Source organism: Hemibagrus wyckioides, linkage group LG23, assembly GCF_019097595.1.
Source record: "Hemibagrus wyckioides isolate EC202008001 linkage group LG23, SWU_Hwy_1.0, whole genome shotgun sequence".
Taxonomy (NCBI): Eukaryota; Metazoa; Chordata; class Actinopteri; order Siluriformes; family Bagridae; genus Hemibagrus; species Hemibagrus wyckioides.
The window spans coordinates 5,264,731-5,279,702 of record NC_080732.1 but is presented as its reverse complement, the minus strand read 5'-3'; the positions used below and the strand labels follow the sequence as shown (position 1 = coordinate 5,279,702).

General features: G+C 38.7%; 1 protein-coding gene across 2 annotated transcripts in view; it reads right to left on the bottom strand.

Annotated features, from left to right (window-relative positions):
* LOC131343920 (contactin-associated protein-like 2) overlaps positions 1-14,972 on the bottom strand; it is a 144,180-nt gene that overhangs the window by 48,532 nt on the left and 80,676 nt on the right. For both annotated transcript variants that reach the window (XM_058375795.1, XM_058375796.1), the window contains 3 exons: positions 10,191-10,297; positions 7,956-8,075; positions 7,255-7,455 (listed from right to left, as the gene is read on the bottom strand). In XM_058375795.1, the coding sequence (XP_058231778.1) occupies positions 7,255-7,455; positions 7,956-8,075; positions 10,191-10,297 (428 nt within the window). The remainder of the gene's footprint in view (positions 1-7,254; positions 7,456-7,955; positions 8,076-10,190; positions 10,298-14,972) is intronic.

The following is a 14,972-nucleotide window of genomic DNA, read 5'->3' as shown; positions in this document are numbered from 1 at the left end:
CTTTCTTTCTTTCTTTCTTTCTTTCTTTCTTTCTTTCTTTCTTTCTTTCTTTCTTTCTTTCTTTCTTTCTTTCTTCATTTATTTTCCACTTTGCTTCTATCTATCTATCTATCTATCTATCTATCTATCTATCTATCTATCTATCTATCTATCTATCTATCTATCCTTTTCTGTAAAAAGCACAAAATCTATCATCCATCCATCCATCCTTCTATCCATCCATCTATCTATCTATGTGTGTAAGATGTGGTTCATGCTGGTTTGCTCCTTTCCACAGTGTCCTAGGTCATTGCTATTCATCTTAGTCACAGGTTCCCAACCTAAGTCCTGGACTACCCCAGGTCCTGCAAAGAGGGTGCAAAATGTTAAGAGTAAGTCAAACAGTTAATGCTCCGGGTCATTGATTGGAAGAATGGGGTTCAAGCCATAGTACCATCAACTTTAAAACTCAAGAGTACTGTATCATGGCTGACCCTGTGTTCTGACTCCAACTTCCTAACAAGCTAGGATATGTGATAAAATGTATTTAACTCTTCTGTAATGTACATGTTATGAATCCAGTTAAATAAATAATTAGGAGCAGGAAAGGAACTAAAATATGCAGGACAGGGGGTTCTCCAGAGGCCCTCCATACAAATGCTTCATCATAGATTCAGATTCATTATAGAAAGATAACCATTTCAGCATCATTACAAGGAAGCAGTTCAAGGCTCATATAGTTAAATGACATCAGTACTCCGCTGGTATCTAGATGCAAAGATTTGGTATCTCGATACAAATGTTCTATAGCCAATGAACTGGAACAAAATGATCCATTCCACTGTTAGATCTGAGCATATGTCGAAATGGCGATCATCTCCGACTTGTGCTGTTTTCTAATTGTGACACATCCTTCAAACAGTTAAAGGAAAGGCTCTTCTCAGCACGACTTTGCGTCTTGGCGACAGTCAGAGCGGGTTTTTTGTCGTTGAGGAGGAGACGTGAACTTGAATAAACGCTCATTTTGCACTCGCCCTGCTGTCTGATCTTCTCAATACAGATGGCATTACTGTCAGAGAGATTAACATGGACAGTTTTTCTATTAGTTGATGGCGCTGGGTGCAGGCACTTCTGTGACATCGGGTGCACTCTGAAATGTGCGGTTTGGTGCAGAAAATAGCTTTCTGAAATGTGTCACGCTTAAGCTAAACGCTTATCAGAGCACAGAGAACATTAAAAAAAAACCAAGATTCATGACCTTAAGTAGTTGCTGATGCGTGGTATTCATTATCAGCATGCTCTGATGTGCAACAGCTTTTCATCAAGCTGACTTGTAGTCCAGTGTTTTCAGGAAACTTTAAAGCTAATCGCTAAATACCCTGATTTTCACCTCCTACAATCCCCTGTTAAAAAATATATATATGTTTTTTTTCCCCACCCACGTCTAATTTCATGCTTTGCCTGCTCAAGGACTTTGCCCAGCAGGAAGCTTTTGCCCAAAACAGGGCTTCTGTCCATTATGGAGATTTTCCCTGGCAGGAGCTTCTGCCAAACCAGGGGCTTCGGTCCACCATGGAGCTTTACACGTAGATACTACTAAACATAAATAATTAAATATATAATTATATGAATGATTGGCTAGATAGTTGACCAGGAGCCTTAACTGTTTGACTCTCAACATTTTGAGCCTTTGTGCAGGACCTGGGGTAGTCCAGGACTTATGGTTGGGAACCTGTGGCTAAGATAAATAGCAATGACCTAGGACATTATGGACTGGAGCAAACCAGCATGAACCACATCTTAGCACATAGATAGATAGATAGATAGATAGATAGATGGATAGATGGATAGATGGATAGATAGATGACATAACAATAAATATATTATGTTTTTTACACACAAAAAAGTTTTTTGTGCTGAAGATGACAACCTCTCCTTCAAATTACTTTAGATCTTCGGTGACATTCGCTTTTAAAAATGCCGTCTCTGGAGCGCTCACCTGAACCGCCATCCATATTGATCGAACTAAACAAAGTTTAAACTGTCAATTAAAGTATTCCCAAGCGCAAAGCATAAATACTTTAAACCCAGCTGTAGTACAGAATGTACAGAATCCTGATGGAACACAATCGCTGCCGCAGTACCAGCAGATTTTCCAGTGGCACAAACACACCGCCGGGTCAGGCTAGACTTTCTGACGGAGAGAAAATCCGCATTACATTTCCATCTGCTGGGGTTTTGTCTGCTTTGTGTGGGCCAAGTTAATGAAATGTTCCCGAGCAGTGATTAACAATTTGTGCTGATTCACACACGCACGGCTCATTACATCATCCGGGTAGAAGCACGGTGTTTAGAAATGAGATGAAAAGGGCTCATTTGGTCTGTTAAGCACTGTGTTAATGCACATTATTAAGCACTGTGTTAATGCACGTTAAGACAAATCACAGGCTTATATATCCATGAGCTTGTTCTGATACGTTATTGTTTCTATAGTAGCGACATACACAGAAAGCGTAATCTTTAATATGGGGACGTGTTTTGTGTGGGGAAGGAGATTTTGGAAGGAGTCTCCAGTTCCAGAACTTAAATACAGAGATAATGCTATAACTTTAACTTGTTTCATATCATCAAGCGGTTCGTTTAGATATTACATAATTCAAGATTTAAGATTCTTTTATTTTCACTATACAGAGTAGAGTGATATTAGAGCAGTCCAATTCTTATTAATGTGGTGCAAACTATAGATCCGTTTTATAAATGAAATAAAAAATATGCAGTCAAGGCAATAGTGGTAAATAGGTTGATTATTATAATGATGTACACCGAACAAACATAACATTATGACCACCTGCCTAATATTGTGTTGGTCCCCCTTTTGCTGCCAAAACAGCCCTGACCCGTCATGCCCTGTGTATTCTGACCTTTCTATCAGAACCAGCATTAACTTCTTCAGCAATCTGAGCAACAGTAGCTCATCTGTTGGATCGGATCACGCAGGCCAGCCTTCTCTCCCCACGTGCATCCGTGACCCTTGGCCGCCCATGACCCTGTCACCGGTTCACCACTGTTCCTTCCTTGGACCACTTTTGATAGATACTGACCACTGCAGACCAGGAAGTTTTTTTATAACAGAAAAATGCTGTATCGGATTTTTGCGCTACTTCAGTTTATACGTATAGTTTACATAAAAAAATTGTGTTTCTCAACAAAATATGATTTCTTATGATTGCTTGCGCTAAACTTAAACAGGTTTTTAATGAATAGATTGAATGATGCAGTGTGAGCGTAATCAATTCATGTAGTATTAACGTAAACCAGTCACATTGTGAAATCTCAAGGATCTTGGCACAGAATCAGGATTATAACTACAGCATTAAATGTAGGTTGTAAAACACCAGAGTTGTGAGGCTGAGTCTCGTGTTGAGTCAGAAGTGAGTTTAGTGTTTTCTCTGATTTTATTTGTGGCTTTGAAAATACATGTTTGAATCATTGGAAGAAAGAAGAATAACTGTTAATGTTAATCAATTTAATAATGTGGAATTGACGTACAAAACTGAATTACACTAATTATTAGGCCAACACCTTAACCACTAAGCTGCCTAAACTTACCTAAACCTACCTAAACCACTAATGTAAGACTTGCTCTTTAATTAATAGAGAAAACAATTTAATTGTTGATTCATTGCAGTGGTATAAGAGGAAAGAAACCACTTGGGTGTGTCTTTGCTTTGTTACAGGAAAACAATCACTTTGGGTAAGGTAACTTCAATACCTTATAACATTATTGATTATTTTCCTATTACAGCACAATCTCAAAGAGTTATATCAATCATGAATGTCCAGGATTTGCATAATATATATATATATATATATATATATTTAAGCAGCAACTGATAATTGCTAGTCAAGAAGTCCAAGAATAGAAAGCGTTGCTCTGTTGCAGGACTGAGTAAAAAGAAAATAAAAACCAAAACAAATGCATAAAAGCAAGCACTTTACATTCAAAGTGAGCGTCCATCATTGATGTGCAAGAATACACACACACACACACACATTTTGATAAAGAAGCATCTTTTGTTGTTGATAATGAAGCAGCTTGTGTTGTGTTGAACCATCTGGAGCACATGTGGCAAACTGCAGCCACAAAGCCCAATCAACATTGCTGCCCTTCTGGGCATTCATCACAAAAGAGCAAGAGAGCGAGACTCCAAAGCATATAAAGTCCATCCAACTGTGACCAATACAATTTCCTCTTCTGAATAACACGGTAATTATGAACAACACTTCACTTAAACACAAACATTTAACCAATAAACATTTATTAGGCATCTGTCACAAGACCTGCTTTAAGTGAATATGAATGAATATATATATATATATACATATACCACTTAAAAATTGTATTGTTTTTCAAGGAAACACACACAAAATTAATCTGAATGGAAAATATAGCAAAAAAACAGGACATGCTGACATGTCAGAGATAGAAATAATGATTTTGATGGAAATGATGAATGTTTTCTTCAAACTTTGCCTTCATCAAAAAAAAAAAAAAACACCTTTCACAGCAATTACAGCCTGGGCATTCTAGCTGTCAATTTTTCTCAAGATAATCTGATGAGATTTCACCCCATGCTTCCTGGAGCATCTCCCACAAGATGAACACGAGTCTTCCTCCGTAGCTCAAATATGCAAGTGATCCCAAACTTTTGAGCGGTAGTGTATATATAATTATACTTATGGAGGAAAGGCACCATAGTGAGTTTTGAAAAAAAAAAGACTGTCATTTTCGTTCCTCTGAAAGGTTACATTTGACGCATGACCATGCAGGCTCACGTAACATGCCTGTGGGTGGTAGCTTATAAAACAGTCTTAAGCAATTTTTCTGAGAAGAAGAATGACGAAAATAAAAAATCAGGATTCAGACGTGTAAAGCTGATGGAGACATATCTCAAGTCTTATTGCAGTCAAATTATTCTTGGGTTTTGGGCTGCTGGAGAACAGGGGTGGGCGAGTAATTATCCAACCAAAGCTTTTGTGCTTTTTTCTTTTTTTTTGTCTAATTTTTATGTCCCAAAAAAAGTTAGACCTATTGCATAAAATGGTACCAAAATTTTATTTATTTATTTAAAAAAAAAAAACATTTCCATTTTTTTAACACAAAATTGTTTGACTTTGTGACAGTACAAAATGTTGAGACCAATGGGGGGGGCAAATACTTATACAAGGCACTGTATTTCAGAAGCTTGGCTCTTAAATGTAATGAGTAAAACTACACACAAGGCACATTTCAGACTGGAGATCGAGTGTGTATCCTGCACCCCCCCCCCCAAGCTGGATCATTAACTTCACGCCAAAGGCACAATCTGACACTTAAATAACCATAGAAACGTCTTGTTAAGGCGACGTTTTTAAAAATCAAGCGGCATCCATGCAAATATACAATTTATGTGGATAACGGCTGCCATTTTATTTTGAAATCACTCTGAAATTAGCATAGTCTGAGCACTAACTAGCTTGTTAGTATGATCTGGGTCGCAACCTCTACAGCTAGCATGTGCTGTTGAAAAATTCAAACATATTTCAGCCTGTAATAATAAGTGCATCATTACATTTGTTGTGTCTCTGGGATACTTGTAATTAAAACTGATGTCACGGCTGCCAGAGGGGACAACCGTATTGACATAGCAGACTTTGCTTGTGGCTTCAGAGACACAGTGTGAGAGACAAATGGAGGCTTAGAAAACGTTCCCAGTGTTTGAACTATAGGGGGCAATGCCTGGGTCGTATTATAATGATAAGAATAAGAAACTTCCTTCCGTGATATTTGCAAATGTCGCGCTGAAAATGAAAACAAAATTGCTGGGTTTTTATTTTCCTACTGACTTTTGAAAGTCATATTGATTAAATGTTCATGCTGATTAAACTGGACTCTGGAAGATTGGATGATGCTTTTCCGATCTTCTTGTTGAGCCAGTCTGAGTGTACGTCTTAATCAGCTCCTCGGGTCGGGAATTTGTATATTGTTGTCAAACCATGCAGGCTGAAAAGGATCGAAGTAAAGTTTCAACAGTCTATTGATCCAAACGATAGTTCCAAAATCGGTTGAGAGAAACGAGAACAGGAAATAGGTCGGGTGATCGGCAGTACAGTACAACATGCTGTAGAAGAGATGAGAAGCAGACTAATGGGCCGACTAATGGTAGCTTAGTTGTTAAGGTGTTGGACTTCTGCTTGAAATGTTGTGAGTTTGAATCCAAGGTCCACTAAGCTGCCACTGCTGGCCACTGAGCAAGGCCCTTAACCATCAGTTGTATAAAATGAGATAAAATATATATTGCTCTCCTCTACCAAATGCTGTAAATGTGAAAAAACAAAATAGTATAGGAATATCTCTTTTTAAACAGTTAGTGTGTGTATGTGTAATGAGCAACAGGTTTGTGTGATTAGAACTGCTGAGATTGTAGGCTAGCTAATGGATTTAAAATCAATAAACATTTAAGAGTCATTAGACTCAAACAAACCGTATATAGATTGTCAAATACAGTTAAAAATAGCTAATGTAAGTATTCATTTGAGAGCTACAACAACAAGCTAACAAGCTACTTACACTTGTAGATAAAGTCGGTTGAGATTTTATTCAAGCTGAAAGGCTTCAGAAAATATGATATCAATTCTAGTATAGGAAAACAATGAGAGAGCATTGATGCTTCCTGGTTTTTGTGGTGAATTGTAGTATTTCTTAGGGAGCGAATGTTCCAGTGCACTGAATGAGACCCGTTAAAATGGCTGACTCCCTGATTAGTACCCTGACAGCTGAGCTGGAGTGAGTCCAGCTGCCTAAAGGTCTGATCTGTTGTATGATCTGAGACACTTTTCTGCACACCATGGTCGTAAAGAGTGCTTTTTTTGACTTACCATAGCTTTCCTGGCAGCTTGATTCTGACCAGTCTCCTCGGACCTCTCTTATCAACGAGGTTTTTCCACACAACATTAACACTGAGACCTTATCCTTTTCTATTAATCAAGGACAAGAGCCTGAGGCTACATGGGGCAAAGTTCTGGACAGCTGAAGATAGATAGATAGATAGATAGATAGATAGATAGATAGATAGATAGATAGATAGATAGATAGATAGATAGATAGATAGATCACAAGTGACACTGGAGCTAGCCATGCTAACCTCCACCACCTCCAACTGAACCCTCATAGATCATCCCAAATAAAATGTCCTACAGGTCAGACACACACTCACACACTCTCCCTCTCTGTACCTGGAGTGTTGAGGAGGCGTGATGAGCGACAGGTGTAGGTGACGTGCTGCTCGCAGTGTTCGGCGGTGTCTGTAATGGCACTGATCTGCTCCATGGTGGCGCTGTAGTTCAGATTCAGCACGGTGCGTCTGTCCCTGCTCGAACCCGATACGACTGTCTGAGTCGGCAGGTCGTTCACAACTGTCGTCCATACCTTATCCTCTGGAAATAGACATGGCCATTACAAGGGGGTTGTATTACAGTAATGTTTCTGCACAGCCCTAAATATGATCACAAGCGGTCAGTGAGGATGCACTTGAGACCCATGAAAATACCAAAAATAAATATACACCTGCTCCAAAGCTGGATTGTTTAGTCTACGCATCTGTTTGGTTTGAAAATGTTTGTTGTTTTGTCTGTAGTGTGTTGTTTGGGTTAAACATGCAGCTAATAATAATCCTGCATGCATTTCCCAATGAGCACTGAGAACTGTATTCATTAATTACTTGTCAAAAGCTACAACAAATTAGACTCTGTTAGTATTTATTAAACAGAAATGCATCGTTTGACAATAAGACCCAAATCAGCATGTTTAGCATTTGGAGAAATTCTAATATCTGTCATAATATCCTGCTCAGAGTTCTGACAGCCAAAACATCATATACATGCCAAACATTTATTCCAAATCAATCATTTAATAGCGGCTTTGGTGCATAAATTACCCGTCATGTTGCAAAAGACTCTGAAGGGTCCTAGAGGTCCGCTGCCATCAGGATCGATCCAATAGACGTCTGAAGATTTCCCCAGGTGCTTATAAGCTTCGCAGGACTGTTTGTACAGAGCTAGAAGGAAAGAGACATAAAAAGACTAAACAAAAAATAAATACACCAAATTTCAGCTCCTTCATTTGTTTTAAAATGTATTATCACTTCTAAATAATAAAAGCTTTATTCCAGGCAGATCTAAGTGCTCATGAGACGTGTTATGTGTTACATAATAGATCCCCCGCTGTGGATGTAAGTGCAAAATCACAAAGACGAAATGTGAAACGATTTAACTTTAGCGTAGGTGGTAATGTACAGACGTGGTGTTTCATGTAGATTCAAATCAATAGAGTCAAAGAAATAAAGATCCTGTGCTATAAAAGGTCATGGCATCTCAAACATAAGAAAAGCTAAATGAGGAAAAGTACAGTATCTGAGGTCTTCTGATCTAACCAGTACTTCATGTTTATACTGAAATTGTAGATTTCAGAGCGCTGTTTAAAAGAAAGACAGCGTTGAGACAGAATGACATTTCTGTAAATAATGGACAGGCAGACTGTCTCGCTGATGAACAGAAGCCCTTTATTTAGATCTTCAATTAAAAATAAGGCAGTAATCCTGTCTCAGGCATTGTTGCCTGGTGTTTTGAGTGCTGAAACAAAACAAATTTTTAAGAAAAGCAAAGTGGTTTAAAATGAAAGTGTTTCCTTTCTTTGTTCATGTCAATGCCATCTTAAGAAGTGATGAATCTCAAATCTAGTCAAATAAATTAATTTTTTTCTTATTATATTATATTATTATATATGGTACATTTGACTTTTTTAAGCTTTAGACTTTCTTACTCTTTCGTCAGATAATTTTGCAACTTTTCACTACTTCCGGTGGTAATTTCGATTCATCCCAGTGAGTCATAAGTTTTGATTCTGTTCACCAAAAAGATTCGTTCACTGATCGATTCACTGATTCGTTCAGTGAGCTTTGTCGATATTGCTTTAAAATGTGCATTCTAACATATTGAAACGTAATAATGGTGCGTAATCAAACTATTTTCATCTCAAATGATAACAGTAGCTCTATTTTCCTATATTTTGTCGACTGCTCAGTTTGAAAAATAACAGCAAAACTCTTGCTCTTCATAAGTACTGTAATTTTAGTTAATTAGTAGGATTTGTACTTGAATTGCTTAAATTAGCTAGTTAAGCTTTGATGAACTAGTTAGCTAATTAAGTTTTGCAAATTATTTAGTTGAGGACATCAGTTTCCTAAATTAGCGTGCTTGTTAAGTTTTGTAAATGAGTCGGTTTAAAATAGCTGGTTAATTTTGTAAACTAGCTTGTTCAACTAGCTAGCTCATTAAGTGGTTTTCTTTCACTTCTGCTTCTAGTCGTTGTTTATTTGTGTAGCCATGTGTTTTTCTTTTGATTCATTTCCCGTCTCCACCTTTATCATGTCGTTTCCTGTTTCCCTCATGCTTCACGGTAAAGCTAATCTGTTTTTAGTTTTGTTCTTGATTAATGTATCTAATTAAACCTTAGTGTGCGAGGCTAAGTATAGGCTACGTTCAATGTTACTAAGCCTCTTATTGTATCTGGTCTAGCCCGTGATTCTATTTAAGCCTTTTCTTTTTGTCTTTGTAATTAGACAGCTAGTTAACATTTGTACACTGGTTTGCTAAATTAGCTAGCTTGTTAGTTACATTTTGTAACAGAGTCGTTTAAATAAGGTGGTTATTCTAAATTTGCTTGTTAAACTAGCTAACTAATTAGCTTTTGCTGAAGTGCCTTAGCGTTCACTTTAAAAATCCAAAATGTAGCTTAGATTTAGAGTTAGATTTTGAATATTTCCAATATATTTTTTTTAGCACTGATATCCCGTAGTGACTCACTGTCGCGTTGCTTCATGTAAATGAAGGTTACACATGAACACGCCACCCTATTATTCGCCATATATAATTCTACTGCGAACACTAATAACCTAATTACAATTTTTTACAATGTAGGTCAATCAAGAGTTCTTATATAACAGTGTAGACCAGCACTTGTACTGATTATCGCTCGTCTGAATCAGGAAGTCATTTAAGCCTCTAAAGAATTATGTGCTTTGAGAATTATTTCTCAGAAATCCAACAACATGGTACAGCAATAGTACACTACAGGAAATGTAGTGTAATATTTCAAATAAAAGTGTACGTACACGTGTGACAGGTGGCTCCGGTGTATCCAGTGCCGTCACACGAGCAGCTGAAACTGTCCCAGTTCTGAGAGCACCTTCCTCCATGCTCACAGAGATTAGGCAAACATCTGAAAAAACATGACAGAGGATCATTAGGAGCAGAGAAACTGTGGGTTAAATCGGTCTCACATCAAACATAAATGCCTCGAGCTAACAGAGGAAAATTAGCCTCCGTTCATGAGGGACTGAAGGATTTTGATATCAATGATTAGCTCAGATCCAGGACTAAATAAAAAGGAGAAATAAAAGAAGGATTCCAGCTTAGTCTATAACTGGAGTGGTGTCATTTGGTTGATCAGGTAGAAGAGTAGCTTTTACTAATCTTTTTGTAAAAAAAAATCACTACAGGAGGATTTTTCTAGCCTCATATACGAATAAAGATCACAGCATTGTTGACTGGTTTAATGGTAAATGGCACTTCATAGTTGACTCAGAATAAAGCCTTACATTTCTTCTTCAAATTTGTTGACTGTAATTTTAATTATTATTATTATTATTATTATTATTATTATTATTGATCGCTTAGAAAAATTGAAGCAGAATACAATGTACTTAATATTCGAATTTCAATTGCTGGGTCACTCCCGTGTCATTTGCTCCCAAACCTCGAAAAGGGAACAGAAAATGACTGTACAATTATCATACATGGAGCAGGGAGTGAAAAGAAAAAGATCTTTCAGCCATTCACATCTCCACCAACGTAATCCTTCTGAGTGAAGTCCTAATTAAAGAGCTAAAGTTTAAAAACAATTAAAGGCTTTGCTGCTTTTCTCCTCGATTTAGTCATCTTTAAAGATGCTTTAAATTACGAGTCTCAGAAGTAAAACTCAGTGACACGTGGCCACGGATTTACGAGGCCTCTCTCTCTCTCTGAGTCAGACCCGTTAACAGAACAGAATGCAGTGTGAACCCAAATTAAGGGCCAATCCTCTTTAGGCTGATGCTCGTTAGGGCTTAGTTATAAATTTAGAAGCTGGCTTAGACTTTTATTTGTACTGCCATGTGCTATACTGTATATCCTGCTGGGATTTATGCGTGGAACCTTGGGATTTATGTGAGGTGCGTTCTTTCAGCACACACAGCGAGTCTAACTTGACACCGAGGTATTATAATAAAGACAAATTTGCATGCTGAGAACATTTCGGGAAAGAGAGAGAGAGAGAGAGAGAGAGAGAATGAACTGTCTGGGTGTTGATGTGTGGAGGAGGAAATAAAGCTGCCTAGGCTTTTTTTTTTTGCAAATAAACCCCTACTCTCATTACACTAATGAAATTCATGCCTGTTTTTTTGTTTCAAATCAGGATGGGGCTTTAAATCACACCTGCAACTGAAAAGTGTGTGTCAGATGGATTGGGAAATTAATGCCTCATTAACAATAGAGGCCCTGGAGATCACAAGTTTGAATGCCGGCCATTCAACAGCTATCCATGGCTGGGAGTGTAAGAAAGCAAGGCAGGCCGTGAACTCGGAGAGGGAGGGGTGGTGTACGCTCTCTCCTATCAATTACAGACATATTGGCGAGCTCATGCATGTGGAAGGGTGTGGATAGCACTTTCCTTTGAGTGTGATATATTCAGTGTAATGCAGCATGAGCACCAGTTCAAAAAAAAAAAGGTTTGGCTTCATGTGTGTCAGAGAAAGCACATGATAGCCTTCATCCGTCCAGAATAGAGGAGATCAAACTAGTGGGTGGGAATAGGCCAACAATCTCTCTCTCACTCTGTCTCTCTCTCGCTGTTGAGCCACACATGCTTTTCCTGAGATATCAGTGATCCTGCCCCCTTCTGCTCTCCAGACCTGCCTGATCCATCCTAATGCCCTACTTCTGCTTAGCACTTGGAAACCACTCGCTGTTTCTAATGATAGCCTCACACAGACAGCCTAAAGGTATATGAGATTACTGCAGACGGAACCACTTACAGACCTTGAAGATGGCTTTAGTTTGTGATCCGAACAGTTTTGCTACAATGGCTTAGGACTGCAGTTGCCACAAATAGTTTTGCACTCAAGTCTCCATCAGTGAGCAGTTAATCACGTCACAAACTAACACAGCCTTGTTGTGTTTCTACCCTGGATTCATCCACAAAGAAGGGCACAATAGTGGGAAGACATTGAAGGTCATGTGATTGTGAGTGGTGTAGTTTGTTTATGGCCTATAACTTTTGCATTGTATTTAGGCTGTGTCATAAAAGTTGTGCTTGTATGTGAATATGAGCAAAATATTGTAAAAACCTTCACGGTAAAAACTTATTTTCAGCAGTAATCCAAAAAGCAGTGGAAAAATCCTAATGGGAGCCAAAGGGTGGTTTTGGGTCAGCCTGCAAAAATACGTCATCCCTGCAGCACTCTATTACTATTATTATACACTGATCAAGCATAACATTTTGACCACCTGCCTAATATTGTGTTGGTCCCCGTTTTGCTGCCAAAACAGCCCTGACCCATTGAGGCATGGACTCCACTAGATATCTGAAGGTGTGATGTGGTATCTGGCACTAAGATGTTAGCAGCAGTACTTTAAGGTACAGGACACTTTTGATAGATACTGACCACTGCAAACCGGGAACACCCCACAAGAGCTGCAGTTTTGGAGATGCTCTGATCCAGTGGTCTAGCCATCACAATTTGGCCCTTCATCAAACTCGCTCAAATCCTTGTCCATTTTTCCTGCTTCTAATACATCAACTTGTTCACCTGCTGTCTAATATATCCCACCCACTAACAGGTGCCATGATGAGGAGATCATCAGTGTTATAATGTTATGCCCGATTGGTGTATAAAGGACATCATGGTGCTCATTGTGCTTTGGTTGCTCTGAATTCCATACAACTGACACTGATAGACTGTAAATGCTGACACTGAGTGTAAAAAGCATGCTCCTTATAGAAAAGCAAAGCTGACAAGAACTTATCAATTCACAAATGCAGATTCCTTCACCCAAAGATCAGGGTTCCTCACTCGAGCACCCCTTGTCCTGCACAGTTTAGACTTCATAAAGGTTTAACCCAAGGTTCAACTAACCCAAGTCCGAGAGCAGAACCTGTGATCCAGAGAATTCCAAAAGATCTGCACCTGCTGTACCTCTGAATAAAGCACCATTTCAGAGGCAATGCATGTTGTTTGTGTTGTGTCACTGCTATGATCAGGTAAAGCCATATCAAGCTTGGGAGTATCACAGCCGAGCAAGTCTGTTCTTGGCCACTGATCAGATTTTCATCTCTATTTTCTTGTTGACTGAAGGGCGGGGGTTGAGAATGCAGGACCGGAGAGCTGGTCTTGTCTGCTTTGCCTATTTGCTCCTGTGCTTAGTGTAATGGAAAGTGACAGTTATATAAAGCAGCCATTAGGGACAATAAAAGGAGGATAATGTTTGGTTTAAAGGACTGTCAACTAATCATGCCAGGGAGACTACTCACACACACACACCCACACACACGCTTTCCTACACACTTTATTCGTTTGTAACCCACTGTTATGTTAAAACAGTGCAAGCTATGATGCATTCATTGTATGCAATATAAAAATGTCTAAAAATAAAAAAAAATAAGCAAGAAGGAGTAGTAAAATTGGCCTTGTATTCCAGTGATGGATCTTATCCCAAAACGTGCCGGTGGAAAAGAAAAACACAAAACCAATTATGTTGAAGTGTCCAAGTTTCTACTATCCGAGTCGCAAAAATGAGTTCACTCCTCAGCTGACTCGAGTGATGTTATTCTAATCTGTCTGAAAAAATGATGAGATTTCAAGCTTCATTATCATCGTACTCCTTGCTTAGCTGAGGAGTCGAGGTTTACAGCGAGCTGAGCTGACGAGCGACAGGAGTGTTATGGCTGTCGTTCAGTGTGTTTGCAGAATAGCAAGTAATGAAAGGGAATGGAAAATCAATAAATGGAAAATCAATAAAAGTGAAAGTTTTCATCCATGAAGCACAGACTGTAATATATACTATATGGACATACACTGATCAGGCATAACATTATGACTACCATAATATTGTATTGGTCCCCCTTTTGTTGCCAAAACAGCCCTGACCCATCATGCACTGTGTATTCTGACACCTTTCTATCAGAACCAGCATTAACTTCTTCAGCAATCTGAGCAACAGTAGCTCGTCTGTTGGATCGGATCACACGGGCCAGCCTTCACTCCACATGTGCATCAGTGAGACTTGGCTGCCCATGACCCTGTCGCCGGTTCACCACTGTTCCTTTCTTGGACCACTTTTGAAAGATACTGACCACTGCAGACCGGGAACACCCCACAAGTTTTGGAGATGCTCTGATCCAGTGGTCTAGCCATCACAATTTGGCCCTTCATCAAACTCCCTCAAATCCTTATGCTTGCCCATTTTTCCTGCTTCTAACACATCAACTTTGAGGACAAAATGTTCACTTGCTGCCTAATATATCCCACCCACTAACAGGTGCCATGATGAGGAGATAATCAGTCTTATTTAATTCACCTGGCAGTGGTCATAAAGTTATACCTGATCGGTGTATGCTTGTAGACTGCTGCACTTATACCTAGCTTTGTGCCCAGAAGCATTGTCATGCTGGAACAGGACTACAAATACAAATACAAATACAGATATGAATAGAAGATTTTTTTTTCCCCTATATTTTTCTGTTTTGTTCTGTTTGTTTTGTTTTGCTTGGCTCTGATTTGTTTTTGTTTTATTCTGTTTCATATTTGTTTGTTTTGCTGTTGTTGTTTTTTTTGTTTTGTTTGTTTTGCTTTACTCTG